This window comes from Paramisgurnus dabryanus, chromosome 22 (genome assembly GCF_030506205.2).
Source record: "Paramisgurnus dabryanus chromosome 22, PD_genome_1.1, whole genome shotgun sequence".
Lineage (NCBI taxonomy): Eukaryota > Metazoa > Chordata > Actinopteri > Cypriniformes > Cobitidae > Paramisgurnus > Paramisgurnus dabryanus.
The window spans coordinates 6,044,352-6,063,255 of NC_133358.1; the positions used below are offsets into that span (position 1 = coordinate 6,044,352).

Consider the following 18,904-nt stretch of genomic DNA (forward strand, 5'->3'; position numbering starts at 1 on the left):
ATGCATTCTGGCTCCTTCTTTAGAGGAGCTACCTTTTTGTCCAACACAAGCCTCTTCACCTGTGAAGGTGGATGTTACTGTGTTGGCTGTGCCACATTTCTGTTGATTAGTTTAATGAGCCTCTTCACCCATGAGGGTGTATGCTACCACTTGGCATGCATTGATCAGCTTTAGGTAAGTAAGGAGAATTAATTACTAGAGTCATGTAAAATTGTGTATTTACTTAGTGTAATTCAATAAATTAAAGGAATGCCTTTTGGTTTGTTTGCAGTTAGCCACATAAGCCTATTCACCTGTTAAGGTGAAAGCTATTACTTTGAAGCACTTACACTTGTGATTATTATACAATCATCCAAGAAAGGTTTCTTTGTATGTGAAGATGAATGCCATTTGGATTGATTCTTTTGTTTGTTAATTCTTTTGGTGTTACTGAATCACCTTCAGATATTTCTGCAGGCCAGGTGGTACTTGGGCCTGCTCAGAATCTCAGAGAGGAAGGAGTGAAATGCAAACATGCAAGCAAACGCAAGCATGCAGATGAGGACATCAATCAACTTCAGAGGCAAATGCAAGGCATGCAAAAAACTCTGATGATTTGATGCAGGCTCAGCAATTTTCAGAAGAGGATGCATTGCCTGGAGAACCAATGTTTAAACATCCATTCCGCCACCCAGATGAGCTGTCTGTTGCAGCTTCTGGAGAGTTTGGGATGGATGAGGATTTTATGCCATCAGAACCTGAGGACATCTCAAAATCCGAATCAGGGAATGGGGCCTCTCAAGGCTCAGATCTTGCCCCTTTAGACATTTCAGACAGGGCAGTTATTTTTAGAGATGCCAAACGGGCTGTATGTCCCAGGCTAATCTTTTGGACCAAGACTGCATGGCTGTATCTGCAGCTCCAATAATACCTGGGGAGGTTTTTGGGCCCCTTCAGAGGCGGCCCTGGAGCAGTCCCGTAATACTAGGGAGCTGACACGCTCTCTGCATCAAACACCAGCTATTAGGGCACCCCGCACTTCAACTGGCAGCAGTGGTTGGGCCCAGTCATATTCGTCCAACCAGGCCTATACAAGTCAGCGCCAGGCTATTCCGCAAAGGGCACCAATTCGACAGTCCTTTCGAGGGAAACGTCAGGCAGATCCCTCACGATCAGTGTTAAAAAAAAAAAAGGTCAGTGACGGGTACCACCAGCCCTACGGCTCACCAGTCAACATCTTCTCCACTGGCGCAAATGCACCCAGTGTCCGTGGGTGCTAAACACCTTAGAGTTCGGATACAGATCCAGACCACCCAGTTTTCAAGGTATTGTCCCAACTGTATTAGGAGACAAAATACAGTGCAAGTCTCTTGCAGCAGAGGTCTCAGTTCTTTAAAGAAAGGGAGCAATAACACGCCTGCCCTTGGGAAAATTGATAGGGCAGGGGTTTTATTCCACTTATTTCCTAATCCCAAAGAAGGATGGGGGCTACATTTTCTACCTCGGTTTCAAGAGAAGCATGTAATGATCCGGTCAGACAGTACCACAGTGGTTTCTTACATAAACCATCAAGGAGGGACACGCTCATAATCCCTACACAGGAAAGCTTGAGATCTCCTGCTATGGGCACATGCTCAGGGGGTGTCAGTTTCTTGTGAGATCATCTCAATATTGTTATTTCTCCAATCCCTTGTTGGAATCTGGTCTGACAGAGTCAACCCTGAGGGGGTATGTAGCAGCTATTTCTGACTACCATTCAGACCATGGGGGTTGCTCTGTGGGTTTTCATCCTCTGTTCAAACGTTTTCTGAAAGGGCTCGTAGATTGTGCCCATCTCAAGCACGATTGATCCCCTCATGGGATCTAAGTGTTGTGTTAAAGGCCCTGACAAATTCCCCCTTTGAACCACTGGACAAATTGGGATTGGAACTTCTCACATTAAAGACAGCGTTTCTCTTGGCCATTTCCTCAGTTAAAGGAGCATTTCACCCGTAGAAACATTAATCTTTATTGAAAGTGTGTCATATTTGTAGTCGAAATGTAACATACATTTAGAATTTGGTGCCTATTTGACCGAGAAAAGGGGTGTTTGTAGTCTCACCCCCTCGACAAAGATATTGGACTTCCTTCTTTCAATGATGCAAAATGATGATTTTTACATCATTGAAAGAAGGAAGTGCAACACGGAAATCTTTATTTCTCCTGTCTCAGTGGCAACTGAGAAAATGATGCACGACCATTCAAAACATGACTGGGCTTCTAACTATACAAAGCTTAATGCAAATCAGTGAAGTGTCCCTTTAAGAGAGTCAGTGAGTTACATGCCTTGTTTGTACACCCAGCATTTCTGAGGTTAGGGGAAGAAGGCTCATCTATTTCACTTCTTCCAAATCCCTCCTTTCTGATTAAAGTTTTGCCCTGTTCCTTTGTCTCCAAACCCTTGATCTTGGAACCCTTTTACACCCCTCCCCACACCTCTAAAGAAGGAGCCAGAATGCATCTGGAGCATGCATATTACAAATAAGTGGAAGTTTGCTGATGTTTTTGGAAATATAGGGGATAAATGAATTCTTGTGTACATTATATGAAGATGAATTGGTTTGATGTTTTAAAAGGAAAGTGTAAAAAAAGTGTAAATTGTTTATTGTTGTTTTCACTTAATTAAAATTGTAATAATAAAGGTGAACTTAAAATAAAATATATATCTCGCTCTCTCTATCTGTGTGTCTTATCAATAGCTTTGAACACAAGGGGCAGGTTTTCCAGACAGGGTTTAGATTAATCTCCACAAGGAATTAATCGGGAAACCACAAGATGTGAATTAAACTTCTACTTAATGAACTTGATGCTGTGTTTATACAATGTATACACATTCATTTCCTTTATGTAATAGTGAAAATGGGGGCGTGGTTATCTTATTTTTAGCTCTATTTTTTTTATTTTAAGTTCTCTTACTTCACATATATAATTAATTCAATTCAATTTTATTTATATAGCGCTTTTCAAAATTGTTTTAATTAACATGTGTACAAAGGTGTAGAACAATTGGGTTTAAATTAAATATGCCAAATATGTAAACATTGGCCATGCAGAAGGCTGTTATTTTGTTCAGGAGTTAAAATTGAACAAAGTCATGCTGAAGAGCACTAAACAAATGATTGTTTATAGCCCAATATTGCCTAATAAAATAATTAATGTAATGCTACAATAAGCATTGTTGCATGAAAATACATAAATTATCCACCCATCAACAGTAAAGTATTTACAAATTATTATTTAATAAAAAGGGGATCATATAACAATGCCCACCTCACAAAACAGACAGACAAAGTGTGATCCGAAGTGCAAACACTTTGGATCACAAAATGGCAACCAATCCCTTCCCAGACAATTAGAACACAATACAAACAAAAACACAAATGCCAAAGATTGTAACATTATTGTATTATCAACACAATGAAGACAACTGTAACACAACATAATTGATTAATTTAGAGTTATGAATTTGTTTTCTGGGAAATGTAGCTTTTGAAGGACATGAATAGATTTTTTAAACAAAGAATAATTGACACCGATCACCCTGTTTAAAAGTTTGATGTTGTTAGGAGAGTAAATGATTTTTGAATAAATCAAATATTTGCTTTTAATTTACACGTGTCAAGGAGGACAGATATATGAGAGCAACATGTTAATCTCATTGCTGACGACTACACCGGCTGGATGAATGTCTTCAGGTGTGTAGTGACATGAAGTCATCTGCCAGACATCAAAGTAGACCACTCCCTTAACATCACTGAACATCTCTCTCAATACGGTGCTTAACTGCATCCTGTGCCAGTCATTTCCTAATTCATTCTGTAACAAAACAAACTGTAGTTACAAAAAAGTGCTAGAACGAAGCAAAGAAAAGTGTTTAGGTCATTTGACAGCAAGAAAGGCCAAAAAACATGAATTTGCGACTAATGAACCTACACTGAAAAAAGAAGATTGGACACCGGTTCCAAATGATTGAGTTTTCTTAAAATGTATTAATATTAATAAACGTTTATTTCATGGTGTCCATAAATAATTGAATTATATAGATCCAGCTAGTTTTATTTCATTTTAAGAAAACCTTAATTTAATCATGTCAAACCAATATGTTTTTTAAAGACATTCACAGTGTTCTCTATTGGCTCTCCTGATTTTTGCCAAGTGGTTGAAGTCCTCAGGGCAACATTATGTTGACCCTGCGACCAGTGCTTTAAGTCGGCCAAAAGAGGTGCCAGTACTCTATTATTTTTTTTGCTGACTCGACTCCTATATTGAAGGAGTTTTATATTCAGCAGTCAACAGACGACATTGTAAAAAATAATAAATCCTTTTATAAGTTTGTGGATTTGCTTGAGCTAGAAAGAGCTACTGAACATAAATAAAATGTGCAAAAGGATTTTGAAAAAATAGAATGAGCTACTGTAGAAAGAGCTATTATTGAAAATAAATAAAATGTGCAAAAGGTAGATATGTGAGTAATTTTTTCAGCATGGTTAAATGCTAAAACTAGTTGTTCAGATAGAAAGAGCTTAAAAAAAACTTTAAAATGACACCAAGACCATGATCTATGGGTTCAAGAATAACAAAATACTGGCCATTTGAAACTCGAAAGTCATCACTTTATTTTGCCCACTGTTTTCCATTTTGCGGGTGGTAAAACTACTTTGCGTGTCGTTCAAATTCATTGAAATCTCGTTCACTTGTAGTTTAGCAATTAAACTAAATGTCTATTACAATTTCAAGAATGTTTGTACCCTGCACATCCCCTGAGAAAATCCGAAGTTGCGTCGAGAGGAACCAAATTGACAGCGGAGATTATCACGTACAGTACCTACAAAAGGGTATTGGATAAAGCTTTGCGTCTGACCTGCAGTGATATCATTCTGGCTTGGTGGGATGTCAGGCAGCGAGTCCTCTGATTCTGACCTTGTTCTTTTACTACTCAGAGTCTAAAACAAGGAGGGCATATTAAATGTTTATTGTATTTTAATTTTAACTGAGCAGCTATGGTTGCGCGTTTCACAAACACACAACTCCCCAGACCTGACTGACAGCAGCAAAAGCGGCGCATTGGCTTTTAACTTGTAAACTCATGGGTGTATGGGTAATGTAGTCTCTGCTCTCGGTGGGACGAATTAGGAAGCGTACATTGTGAGCGCAGCCAAAGGATTAAATTAAACAGATGTGCAAATGAGCGTTCCGGTACGCCAAAAGCACGTTCTGGGCGCATGGAGAGGTGGTGGTACGCTCAAGAGCTATATTTAGAAGTGGCGGTACTGAGTACCGGCGCGTTCCGGCCCACTTAAAGCACTGTAAATTTCAATCAGATTTCAGAAATAAGTTTACAGTTGGTTTCAAGTTTAATCTTACAACCAGGATTGGCTGCTTCTATAAGATTATTCTTCACTTATATTTCCTCTAATTTTAGGATTCAGTTCTGGTTGGGGTTTGGGGTAGGTTTAGATTTTATTTACAAAAATGTTGTCCTTGAGTCAACATCATATTTTGCCCTGAGGATATCAACCACTTGGGAAAATCATCAAGGCGCCTTCATATGGCTAAATGTGTTCGCAGTGTGCAGCTAATGTATAAGTTCAAATCCTTTGCAAGCTGACTTTTGAGCGGCTTTGTTTATTTACCCTATTTTAGCTGACATGACTGTTCTTACCAATAAATGTCACTGAATGTGGTCAACTGCTCAAATCACTACTTTAGTGAAACATTTTGTGAATTTATGTATATATAAACATTAGAAAGGACATTAAAAATAAATATTATTTCAAATAGAAATTTTGACAAAATGCCAGAGAAAAAAAAACATTTTTGTGACATTGTTAGGGACTGGGGTAGGTAAGGGGAATAGAATAAAACAGTTTGTACAGTAGAAAATGCATTGTGTCCACATATGTAAACCACATATGCCAACACGTGTGTGCACGCCTGTGTGAGCATTGGAGCCCACCAATTTACATCTTTGTTTTGCATCTGTGGTTGTTTTTTGCCAAATTCAGAATAAAAAAAATTTCTGTGGCAGTCGCACCTTTATGTGTGCGTGTGATTGAGCATGTGTTTTCTATATTGAAATTGTGCTCTAGTACCAGGCCTACTTTTCTGTGTTGAAATTTTCAGATTTATTTTAGATGCATTGATTTTATTTTGACAAATAAAAAGAAAAAAATATATGTTTTGCATTTCTCATTCAGTTTCAATTGGGGTCATTTTTACCCCCAAAAGGCCTCTTTTGGTAATTTTTTACACATCTTTAGAACGACCGAATCAAGCCCAGGTTTTTGACAGTCTAGAAAAGTCACAAAATCTTATTTTACTGAGATGAAGGGAACCATGTTTTTTAACTAAAGAAGTCGCTTGGGGGTAAGATTGACTTATAAGGGTTAAAACATTTTGCTTACATTTATATTTATCTATGAAAACTTTTAAAATGTCAAATTGCCCTTTTTAAGAATGTTTCTTCTCGGGAATATTAGAGGAACAAAGTGACATTTCAATCTGCCATTCTGAAACGTTCTGAATGCTTGTATTTTTAAGAACTGTTTTGGTTCATGAGTTCACACTTACAAATAAGTTGGATAGATTAAATTAGTAAATGTATTTGGCGTGCTGTCCGGGGAGAGGGCTCTGAGCTCGAAAATGGGCCCGAACGCAGAGTACCCCCCCAGGTTTAGGAAATAACCTGGTGAGTGAGAGGAGACTGGGTGGTGGAGGGATTCTGAAGACTGCAGAGGATCTTTGGAAAGTTAAACTGTGACTTATATATGGCTTGCCTTTGTGCTGATTGGGTAGATATGATGATTACTGATTGTGGACAGCTGGTGGTACTAGAGTTTTTGTTGATTACTGATTATAGACAGCTGGAGGTACTTAAGTGGTTCATTTGACGTGCTCCTCCTGAACTACATTAATAAAACAATTTATGCAAATGTTAGAGAAATATTACCATCAATAATTTTGAAACTGTTAAAAAAATTATTTTCTGAATGTTCTTAAAGGAACTGTAAAAAAGGGTCACATTCTAACAGTTACGAACTCTTTTCAAATTAAAACTGTAACTTACAGTCGAAATTTGCATTAAAAACTTCTGGGTAATAGTTGCTGCCTTTAAGAAAGTAGCCTATCGCAAGCCTACTGTCAATTAACAGCGCTTGGGAAAACTCAGCTTAAAAATTACACCCTGCATCATCATTCACTTTTTCCTTTATAAATTAGTTTATGAGGTTATTAATAGAGGGGTTTTCTGAAGAGTCAAGCTACTGTAAGAAAAGAAAACTAAGGTCTGTGCTACTGCTTCTATTTAGTAGTTACTTCATAATATAATTGAACAGGAAATTAAAAGGATAATTTAAAAACAATTTATCTTCAGTCATACAGTACCATGCAAACAGTAATGCACAGGGTGGGTTTGATTTTAAAAGAGCAAATGGCTAAGAAACTCATGCAGTGTACTTTACCTTTGTGCGTCCGGTGTTGCCAGACTTGATAATGACAGTGGTCTGTGGTGCACGCTTCAATAGCGCAACCACAGCTTGACGAATTCCGGCCACTTTATGTACATAAAACGTTATAGGGTGAACAACCAGGTGGGCAAATATTGTGAAGACAACAACCACATGAGGACCACCTGTTATAGAATCAATTTCATTGCTGAGATAATGCGCATCGGCAGCTGGCATTTTACGAAATTGCAGAGGCAAACCATGTGGCTTCCAGTGAATAATGATATTATTTTTCAACTCCACAGCCATCAAGGGGCCATTTAGGGGATGAACATGAAGATTCATTTTTGTCAGACCTAAAAAGATAAGTTAGTCAAATTAAACATTTGTTTTTCTTATTTTTGTAACATATATACATTTTTCCTGATATAAAGGCATTCAAAACATGTAACCGATGTAACCCTTGTTTCCTGAAAGAAGAGAACGGAGACATCACATCGTGACAGACATATTGGGAACATGCTTCGCGGGACCAATCTACTTTGAGAAACTAGTAAAACGCCAAAGAACTTAGCATGCAGGTATTTGCATATGCTGGGGTCGCCCCATCACGCGAGTATTTAACGAGGCAAACTGGGAAGAGAACTAGCCTGGGCGGAACTAAGAACGCTGCGGAAGCCATCCCCTAAGGAGGTTACACTGGGTGGCATGAAAAATATGAAACAACTGACAGGTTGCTCATATAGAATCTCTGAACACTACATGGTATGACAGATGCAGAGCAGGCTCTGCTAATGAAAAACATGAACTAGTAGGATTAACCCCACAGACTACACACATAGGAACCCTGTGTAGGGGACACAATGGAGGCGCCTAGCCTAACAAAGGTTTTCAGAGAATACATCTAGTGAGAGGCTGACAGTCGATGCTCCGTGGCATGAGCCACCAAGACGATGGAGGAGTGTGAAAAATTTTTTTGTGATGCTTTGACCATTTCAGCATTCCATATTGACACTACAGTGTAGCGTCTGCTTGAGGAGAGAACTTGAGAGGATATTGCCTCGATAAGAACAATGTAGAATCTAGTGAACGTGTTAGGTGTCGCCCAGTTAGCAGCTCTACAGATGTCTGTCAGCAAGGAACCACAAGCTAATGCCCAAGATGATGCCACACTTTTTGTAGAGTAAGCTCTCAAATTAAAAGGGCATGGGATGCCCTACAAACGATAAGCAAGGGCGATGGTGTCCACAATCCAATGGGACATCATCTGCTTGGTGACAGCTTACCCTTTCTGCTGACCACCTTAACAGACAAAGACCTGGTCTGAAGTTCTAAGGCTTGAGTTCGGTCCACGTACACACTTAGTGCACATTCAGGACATAACATAGCCATGGCTGGGTCTGCCTCCTTTAAAGGCAGCGCTTGCAAGTTTACCACCTGGTCTCTGAAAGGAGTGGTGGGAACTTTGAGTACGTAGCCAGGCCTGGATCTCAGTGTTACACTGGATACATCAGGTCCAAACTGAAGGCACGAATCATCAACCAAAAATGCATGGAGATCCCCTATACTTTTCACAGGGGCCAATGCAAGGAACGTTAAAGATTTCATGGCAAGAAACGTAATACTCACGGTATGCAGAGGCTTGAAGGGACAACCCTGGAGGGCTTTCAGCACCATGGACAGGTCCCAAGGAGGAACAGAGGGAGGGGGCAAATGATTTCGTCTTTGTGCACCTCTGAGAAATCTAATGAACAGGTCGTGCTGACCCACAAATCTACAGTTTACAGGCGTGTGGTGAGCAAATATCACAGCGATGCTGGAGATACAAAAGCACAACGCTAATCAGGCATTCTCGAGAGTTTTCTTTTTGAGAAGAACACCGGTCAACAAACAGCTTTCATTTCAGCGCTTACGCCTGTCTTGTGGACGGTGCTTGCACTGCAGAGATAGTGTTAGATACTGCTTGTAGTAAATCAATTAGAACCTCCATGTGTCGTCTCTGGAATGGACGCGGAGGTTCTAAGTGATTTATCGCAAGCGGTAGCTAACACTATCTGTGCACTGAGATATAGTGCCATAATGTGCCCCCTTCTTCAGAAAAAGGATCCTTCCTCCACCAGGCAGGTGCTGTCGTGAGGAGCGTGAGTTCTGGAAACCAACCCCTGGTTGTCCAATACAGCGCAACTAATAGAATGCTCTCCTTGTCCTCCCTGACTCTGCACAGTGTCTGTTCGATAAGGCTCACTGGGAAATGTGAATTTGTGCAGACCCTGCGGCCAGCTGTGTGCCAGTGCATCCATTTATCTGACTCTAGAGGAGGAGATGAAGTGCAATATGGGACAGGTGACGAGAGCATAAACTGCTTTGGGGAATGATGTATGCAACAGTTGCAGTGTTGTCTATGTTTACTAATATGTCTTTGCCCCATAACTTGTTGCTTAAACGGACGAGCGTAAGATATAGAGCCCACAGTTCTTTGCAATTTATGTGCCAATGCAGCTGGGGTGTCGTCCAGACACCTGAATCCACAAGCCGCATGTGTGCAAACTATTGCATGCCTGGAGACCTGACTCATAAGTAAGATTGCACGCAGGTGTAATGGTTACACGGTGAGCACTGCTGTGCCACAATCTCCTTGGGTGATTGAGCTATTAAGAGACAGTTGTATATCTATGCAAGACGCACACCCTTCTCTTTCAGGGGTTTTAAAGCCTCCTTTGCTACTTTCAGGAAGACACAGGGAGAGAGAGAGAAAGCCTGAATGGTAAGACTTTGTACTGATATGCCCACCCCTCAAACACAATGTGGAGAAACGGCATATGTCTGGGAAAATCGATACATGAAAGTACAAATCCTTCAGGTGGATGTCCTTCACCATCCCCCCAAGAGCGATCCCCTCCATCTCCAGGTCGCCCTTCTCAGGGCCACGTGGTCTATGTTTTTCACCTAGGGAAACGGGCTGAGGGGGTGAGACAGGCTGCTTATGGAGGGTTAATTTAAACTGCCTCGATGGAGGAATGATTGAAGCCGTAATAGCCCTCGGCGAGGAGCTCTTACCATAGCCATAAACATAGCCATAGCCATTATATTATCCTGCAGTTTAACTTTGTAAACCTGCGAATTATCCATTAAATAAACATCATTATGCAAAGGATATTGTACACTGTCAGAAATAAAGGTACAAAACTGTACCTTTTCTGTCACTGGGGCTGTACCCTAAGTTTCCGTTTGATACCTTTACAGGACTACAAAACAGAATACAATTTTGGGTAGATTACCGTACCTTAAGGACCTACATTTTTAGAAAAAAGTCAAAATATGTACCCTAGCTGTCAGTGGGGCAGCACCCTTTAAAAAAGTAATTGTATGGACCATTAGGTACAGATATGTAAACATTTAGTACCATTATGTACCTTTGAGATACTAATATTTTTTTTTGAGGTACGAATAAGCTCTCTTTGGTCCCAGAATATACTTCTGAGGTACTAAAATGAAATCCTTAGGTGCAAAGCTGTACTTTTTGAAAGGGTACAGCCCCAGTGACAGAAAAGGTACAGTTTTGTACCTTTATTTCTGACAGTGTAGTGTGGACATTGTTTATTCCAATTCAAGCTATGAGTGATTTGTCCATAGTAGTTATCATTCTCCGATCACTGCACTCTCAGAAAGAAATATACAAAAGTTGTGATGATACCTTTTTAAAATGTATGTACCAATATGTACCTTTCAGATACAAAAGTGTACTTTTTGAAGAGGTACTGCCCCAGTGACAAATTTTGTACCTTCATTTACAACTCTTAACCCATCAAAATTAAATAATTTTTATTTATACATTTCTGTACTATTTTTTTTTTTTTTTGAAAATTTATTTTCTTGTAAAGCTGCTTTGCAACAATTAAAATATGTAAAAGTGCAAGAGAAATTGATTTGTAGGTATTTAGAAATTAAATTGTAGTGAATGATGTGATGTCATTCAATTACTTGCCTGGTATTTTTCTTTGAAAAAACTCAAACCACTGCCTTGTGGTAGAGTCTCCCAATAAGTAAATTTGCTTGTTTTGAAGACAATTCATCATTTGTGGTGAACTAAAACTTTGAGTGTTACACACAAAGGACTTCCAGACATCCTTAAAATAAAACCCTGCAGGAACTGGTGTGGTCAGACCAGATCTGCATCTTTCTGTTGTGCCTAAAGAAGAGACAGCATTGTATTTAAATGATGGATACTAAATATACATATGTGACCATGCCAGTAAAAAAACAGGCTAAAGTATTAAAATCTAATTCTGAGAGCATCAAAGTTTGATTTTTTTTACAATAATTTCACTATGATTTCAATCTTTGACATTATCATACTCAGTCAATATTAAAGATATCAAGTTAAAATTTGTTTGACCCCCAATGTCATTTGTTTCTCAGAACTCAAACACAGATTTTTTTTTTAAGTGATGTTTTGAGTTTTATTGTATGGGAGTTACCACCACTCCCATGCCAGAAAACCATTAGTATAAACAGAAAATCCCTCAAGCTTCAAAAATGCCTTAAAAGTGTTAAATAAATAACTAATCTCAACTTTTGTCAGACATTTGGAGTGTCCTGAAGACATTTACATTTACTATATTGCTGTTGTTTCTCAAATTGAGACAGTCCTCCAAAAAATAACGACCTCATAGGTCATTTGTGCAAGCACCTTATTACGACGTAAAGTGACGTATTAAGGTATTTAGTGTCCTTTAGCGGCAGTATCTTATACAACCTGTTGTTACATTTTAAGGTTTTTGAATTATACATCAGATTAGACACATTTAATTTCATGCATTTGTAAATGTAGAAATAGTTTCATAAACATTTATGGTCTTAAAGATATTTTGGAGCAGCTAAACACTACCCTTACCCTAAACCCAACCACTTCTCAACCATATAAAACACAACAGGTAAGTAAAAGAACAGTCAAATATTTATAAAAGTACAGTCAGATATTTATTGCATAAAACAGTATAAAAGCATTACAAACCATTCGCTTTGCAAACCTTGCGAACTGAAGCCATATGATTACTTTATACGAGGAACGAACAGTCAGATCTCATTCAAACATAAACCAGCATAACGTAGTCGGTCACATTCTTAAGGGATAGTTCACTTTAAAATGAAAAATCTGGTCATCATTTACTCATCCTCATGTTGTTCTAAACCGGTATGTATTTATTTTGAGAAATGATGGTTAACAAACAGCAGTAAGTGACCATAGACTTCCATAGTAGGAATAAAAAATATGATGGAATTTAACGTCAACTGTGTGCTTACCATCATTTATCAAAACATTTTCTTAGTCATTTATCACAATACTTCCAAAATGTTTTTTTCCTACTATGGAAGTCTATGGGCACTTACTGCTGTGTATTTACCGTAAAAACTCATGTGAAACTAATGTTCAGGGGTTGTACGTCTTTAAAATTAACAAAGTTCTTGAGAATCATGAGAGAATCATGATCTTTGTTTTAAGCAAAAGAATCCTGATTCTCATTTTATACAAAATTGTGCAGCTCTACATGAGAGCCAATGCCTTTTTACAATCATAGATGATGCATCATCGCTTCTTCGGGCAGCAGTTTTTGAATCAGTGTACGTCCGGATCCGATTACTACAGCGGATTGTCATCACTTTTGCATCTTTTCTTCAAATAAATTGATCGTTTGAACTCGGTACACTTGGAATATTTTAAGTTAAGTTGTGGCTGTTTTGTATGCTGTGTTTATATCATATAATAAATAAATGGGTACGTTCTTTGCCCTAAATGCCTGAATAGGGTAATGTGTAATAAACACAATTAATGCTGGCGGTTTAAATTGAAAATCTTATCCCAGTTCATGTCATCATAGCAAAATACCATTTTATACCCTAATATATTAAGTTCCCTTTCAGTCGGTCACTACGACGTCATGTCGTGACCTTCGAATTGGGAACTCGCTTAGAGAGACCAATCTGCTTCGTTTACTACTAAAACGCCAATGAACTTGGCATTGAGATATTTGCATAATGCTGGCGCCGCCCCACCAGGTGTGCAGAAGTACAGGGGTTCCAGTGACGGTCACAAGCTCTGTTTTCGTGCTTGGGCATCGAGCACCCGAGGCACCATTCGTGGAGGGTTCTTGTTCTCTCTGTGAGAGCATAACCCTTTTGGATTGCGACTGTCGTTTCTACGGGAACGATGCCCCCGCCCTTGCAGTGCTGAATGCCGCCATGGTGCGGCAGCAAAGCGCTCGCAGGACGCTCTGCGCATCACTACGCTGAGCAGGTCGGGGAATGCGTCCTCCGCCTCCCAGCCTCCTCGTCCTCCAGTTGAGATCCTGATGGAGACTGCAGAGTCGTGTTCTACGATTTCTGCCGAATCCATTGGACCTCCTTCTGGTCCCGTCACTTCTGCAGCATCAGAGGGGAGCCCCCCCTTTTTCCCTCCGAGGCGGAGTCGTCCCGGAGATAGCGGCCGTGCCCGCTCGAGTGGCGGAAGCTGTAGAGTTGGAGGGGTTAACCCCCCTCCGCCCGAACCGTCCCGCCTGCATGATTGGTACTTCGGAGCTGCTCAGGCCTCTCGGTCCTCACCTCCTGTGCCTTTCCCGTGGCCACAAAGGGCTGACTCGATGGAATTCTCGGCCGTCTACGGCCGTTCTGCCTTCACCCCTCAACTCCCTCGCTGATGGAGCCGCTAAGGGTTATGTCAGCTTCCTTTTGGGTCGTGAAGCAATGCAACTGTGTCCGGCCCCCGCTGTATCCTGGAAGGACCGGTCGACCCTTCCTTCGCGGGCTTGGAGTCCGAGCCTGTGGAGAGGCGGCATCTGTTGCATGCCGTCCCTTGCACGCCACGGGGCTGTGCACGTCTTGAGATCGGCACGAGGGAGGCCACAACCCTCGATCGTGCGATGTCCACCACAGTGGTCCAAGAATGCCACCTTTGGCTATGTCTGGCTGACGCGACGGACGCAGACAAGAATAACTTTCTGAATGCCCCTGTCTCACAGACCGGCCTCTTCGACGAGTCCGGGAGTTTCCACAACGCAGACTGAGGCGATCTCTTAGATCGTGCCCCGGCGGAGGAGAGCTGCCCTGGTCCACCAACGCCGGCTCCTCAGTCTGCCTCTCGCCGAGGGCATCCTGCGGCTGCCACCTCCGTTCCTCCTCCTCGGACCCCATCTCGGCAGCACAAGGGAACCGGTCGTCAACAGCTCGCCCCGCCCGCTCAGCCCGCTACCCGTGGCAAACGGAGGTTCAAGCAGCCCCGAGTCGGGCGACCCGGAGTTGGAGAGGATCACTCTTCGGGAGACGGCACCGCTCCCTCCCCCGGAAGAGGGCCGGGTGGAAAATCTTTGGTTTCATTTTGTTCCAACGGCTGTCCAGCCGGTACCCACAAAACCACATTAAGAGTGCATTCCTCTTCCCTCTCCAGATCTCCTGAGGATCAAGAGAACCGTGAGCGGGCACACACCAGCTCACCCTCCTCCTCTTCTATTGCCAGCAGGTGTTTTTCGGAGTCTGCGCTCTCCATTGGGGAGACCGGACGACCATCACCCTCACCGGAGTCTGCGCTCTCCGCTCAGGAGACCAGACGACCATCACCCTCAGCGGGCTCAGGTCAGTGTCACACACACACACACACACACACACACACACACACACACACACACACACACACACACACACACACACACACACACACACACACTGTAGATGTTCGTGCTCAGGGCACACGCACTGGCAGTCACACCTGTCCCGCTCCACTGCCCCACCGCTGGTACTTCGGTAGCCCCGTTAATTCCCCTCGTACGGTCCCTGGGGGCTTGGCTTCAGCTCACCAGCCCGTCTCGTTGGGTTGTATGCACAATCCGTCCAGGTTACGATATACAATTCAACCTGCACACCCCCAAATTCTCGGGCATTCGTTTCACTACAGTGATACCGTCCGATGCACATGTACTGCGTGCAGAAGTCTATGTCCTGCTGGCGAAGGACGTATCGAGCCGGTCCCTCTTACCGAGATGATGATAGGGTTTTCCAGCCTTTATCTCATAGTACCCAAAATACGCGGCGGGTTTCGACCGGTCTTGGATTTACACGTCCGGCTCTCCAAATGAGATCCTTCAAGATGATAACGCCGAAGCACGTATTTCAATGTTCAGATCGGTTTGCAGCCTTGCACCTTTAGACGTGTACTTCATGTGTCCATCTCCCCTCGCCACAGGCCGTTTCTTCGCTCTGCGTTCGTGGGGAGGGCATATCAATACTAAGTACCTCCATTCGAGCTGTCTCTCTCTCCCCATGTCTCCATGAAAGTGCTAGACACGGCATTAAAACCCCCGAGAGAGAGCGTTGTTCGCATTCTGCTTATATTTACGTCGGCTTATAATAGCTCGTTCTCGGAAGACGCTGCGCGAACACTGAGATTTAATGCTTCGGCATCTCGTTGTTTAAGTCTTCAGGTCAACTGGGAAAAGAGTAACTTTGCCCCGTGCAGAGGGTTCTTTTTTCTCGGTGTGGAAATAGACTTGATCAATTTATCTGCGTGTTTAACAGAAGCGCAAATCCATACAATTCTGACTTGCCTCGATTTATTTCGAGGGAAGAACGCGGTCCCTCTGAACAATTTCAGAAGCTCCTGGGCATATGGCAGCTGCCGCAGCTGTGACAATGCTCGGGCTGCTCCATATGAGACCGCTTCAGCGTTGGCTTTACGATCGAGTCCCGAGGAGAGCGTGGCGCACTTGCATACACCGTGTAACCATTACACCTGCCTGTCTTTTTAATTTCACCCCGTGGTCAGACCCAGCGTTCTGAGGGCAGATATGCCCCTGAGACAGGTCTCCTGGCATTCTGTATCACATACGATGCCCCCAGCACGGGGTGAGCAGCCACGTATGACGGGCTTGCAGTCTCAGGGGTGTGCATAGCACCCCAACTGCCGCGAGCTGTGGGCATCTGCGACTCGTACGCTTTGCTATGGGAGCTGCGAAGGAAGGATGTATTAGTTCGCACCAACAACATTGCGACTGTTGCATATATCAACCGTCAAGGTGGTTTTGCGCCCTCGTCACCTGTTGGATCTCGCTCGTCATCTCCTCCTTTGGAGTCAGAAGCATCTGAGGTCCCTTCATGCCATTCACATTCCGGATTCGCTCAACACAGCGGCAGACGTGCTTTCCCGAGCTGCGCGCCCCGGCGAATGGTGACTCCACCCCCAGACGGTCCAGCTAATTTGGAAGAAGTTCGGTCGTGCGCAGAGAGATCTGTTTGCGTCACCGGACGATACCCATTGTTGCCCTTTTTATTCACTAACTGAGGGCAGCATCGGCGTGGATGCGTTGGCACACAGCTGGCCGCGGGGGATGCGCAAATACGCATTCCCTCCAGTGAGCTTAATCGCACAGACACTGTGCAAGGTCAGGCAGGACGAGGAGAGCCTTCTACTGGTCGCGCCTTACTGGACGACCAGGAATTGGTTTCCAGAACTGATGCTCCTCGCGACAGCCCCCCCCCTGGCGAATTCCACTGAGGAAGGACCTTCTTTCTCAAGGAGGGGGCACATTATGGCACCCGCACCCCCACCTTTGGGATCTCCATGTATGGTCTTTGAGCGCGTGCAGGGTTTAGGTGATTTATCGCAAGCGGTATCTAACACCATCGCCGCAGCGCAAGCGCCGTCTACTAGACACGCGTACGCGCTTAAATGGAACCTTTTCGTCGATTGGTGCTCTTTGCAACGCGAGGACCCCCCAAATGCCCTATTAATGTCGTGCTTACATACCTTCAACACAGGTTGGATGGTAGGCTGTCACCCTTCACCATTAAAGTTGACGTTGCCACGATATCTGCACATCACTCTTTAATATACGGCAGATCGGTTGGCCAGCACGATTTAATTATTAGATTCTAAGAGGTGCACGAAGGCTGCATCCTTCGCGTCATCCCTCTATTCCTCCTTGGGACCTGTCCATGGTGCTGAAAGCCCTTCAGGGACCCCCGTTCGAGCCTTTGCAGTCTGTGAGTCTGAAGTTTTTGTCAATGAAAACTCTGACCCTGCTCGCATTGGCCTCCGTTAAGAGGGTAGGTGACCTCCATGCATTCTCCATCGACGATTCGTGCCTTCAGTTTGGTCCTGTTGTCTCGAGCGTAACACTCAGTAACACTCAGACCCAGACCAGGCTACGTGCCCAAAGTTCCCACCACTCCCTTCAGAGATCAGGTGGTGAGCTTGCAAGCTCTGCCCCCGGAGGACGCAGACCTAACAATGGCTTTATTATGTCCCGTACGAGCACTGCTCCTCTACGTGGATCGCACACGAAGCCTCAAGACCTCAGACCAGCTCTTTGTTTGTTACGGTGGTCAGCAGAGAGGAAAAGCTGTCACTAAGCAGAGGATGTCTCATTGGATAGTTGATACTATCACCCTTGCTTATAATCTGCAGGGCATTCCTTGTCCATTTAAATTGAGAGCTCACTCTACTAGAAGTGTTGCCTCATCTTGGGCACTCGCTCGTGGTTCCTCGCTGACAGACATCTGCAGAGCTGCTGGTTGGGCGACACCTAACACGTTCATTAGGTTTTACAGTGTTTGTGTCGAGCCTGTCTCCTCTCGTGTTCTTTCCTCATCAGGGGAAGCACAGAGAACAGACTTGCACGCCGGCTTGCAGCCTCCGACTGACGCTACACAATAACTGTCAGTATGGAAGGCCATCCAGTCAAAATGCATAATGGTTTGATTGACTTTCCTCCGCTGCCCCTGGCAGTCTGATGTTGCGGAGCATCCACTGTCAGCCTCTCACTAGCTGCATCCTCTCAAACCTATGTGTTTGGCTCATGCATCCACAATACGTCCCAACTGGTTCCTTTGTGAGTATTTTTTCCGTGGGGTTAATCCTACTAGCCCACGTTTCCCTCAGCAGAGCACTGCTTTGCTTACACAGCTACGGCTGTCTTTTTACCTCAACTACAGTTGACTTTCACCCACCATCAGCCCTTAACGGGGCGGTGGCTTCCGCAGCATTCCTATCCTGCTCAGATAGGGCGCTTCCCAGTCACTGGCACTACTGTGGGGTTAAAGGAACATCTAGTGCCCGGCCTTCTGCCTTAAAACCTAATTCTCCTTCTCCTTAAGTGGAACTGGAGGGCTTTACGCAGACACTGGAAGAGGTCAGCCCTCAGTGGCGTTTTGGTAGGGATTCCCAATTTGTCGGTCACGACGTGACGTCGTAGTGAGGCGCTAATTTAGAAAATGCATCTATTGGTCGTATTTGGTGAAATGGACAAACAACCAAAGCAATCATATGAGTTGGAGGATATGTTGTACAAATTATGTAAAATTAAACATAATAATAATCAGTGATTCTTGGGAATTTGGATAAAAAAAGTTAGTTAAATTACAAAATCTGAAGGTATATTATTATAGACCAAGGT

The 18,904-nt window shown here is 43.2% G+C and overlaps 1 protein-coding gene and 1 long non-coding RNA gene across 3 annotated transcripts in view; one reads left to right on the top strand and one right to left on the bottom strand.

Annotated features, from left to right (window-relative positions):
- Window positions 1–3,769, top strand: part of LOC135785310 (uncharacterized) — a 73,363-nt gene extending 69,594 nt beyond the window's left edge. For both annotated transcript variants that reach the window (XR_012335764.1, XR_012335765.1), the window contains exon 4: window positions 3,645–3,769. This is a non-coding gene — a long non-coding RNA (uncharacterized lncRNA). The remainder of the gene's footprint in view (window positions 1–3,644) is intronic.
- LOC135785307 (NXPE family member 3-like) overlaps window positions 3,239–18,904 on the bottom strand; it is a 114,518-nt gene continuing 98,852 nt past the window's right edge. The window contains exons 7-9 of the mRNA XM_073813195.1: window positions 11,449–11,652; window positions 7,479–7,819; window positions 3,239–3,834 (exon numbers count right to left, since the gene is read on the bottom strand). Of these exons, the coding sequence (XP_073669296.1) occupies window positions 3,637–3,834; window positions 7,479–7,819; window positions 11,449–11,652 (743 nt within the window). The 3' untranslated portion in view covers window positions 3,239–3,636. The remainder of the gene's footprint in view (window positions 3,835–7,478; window positions 7,820–11,448; window positions 11,653–18,904) is intronic.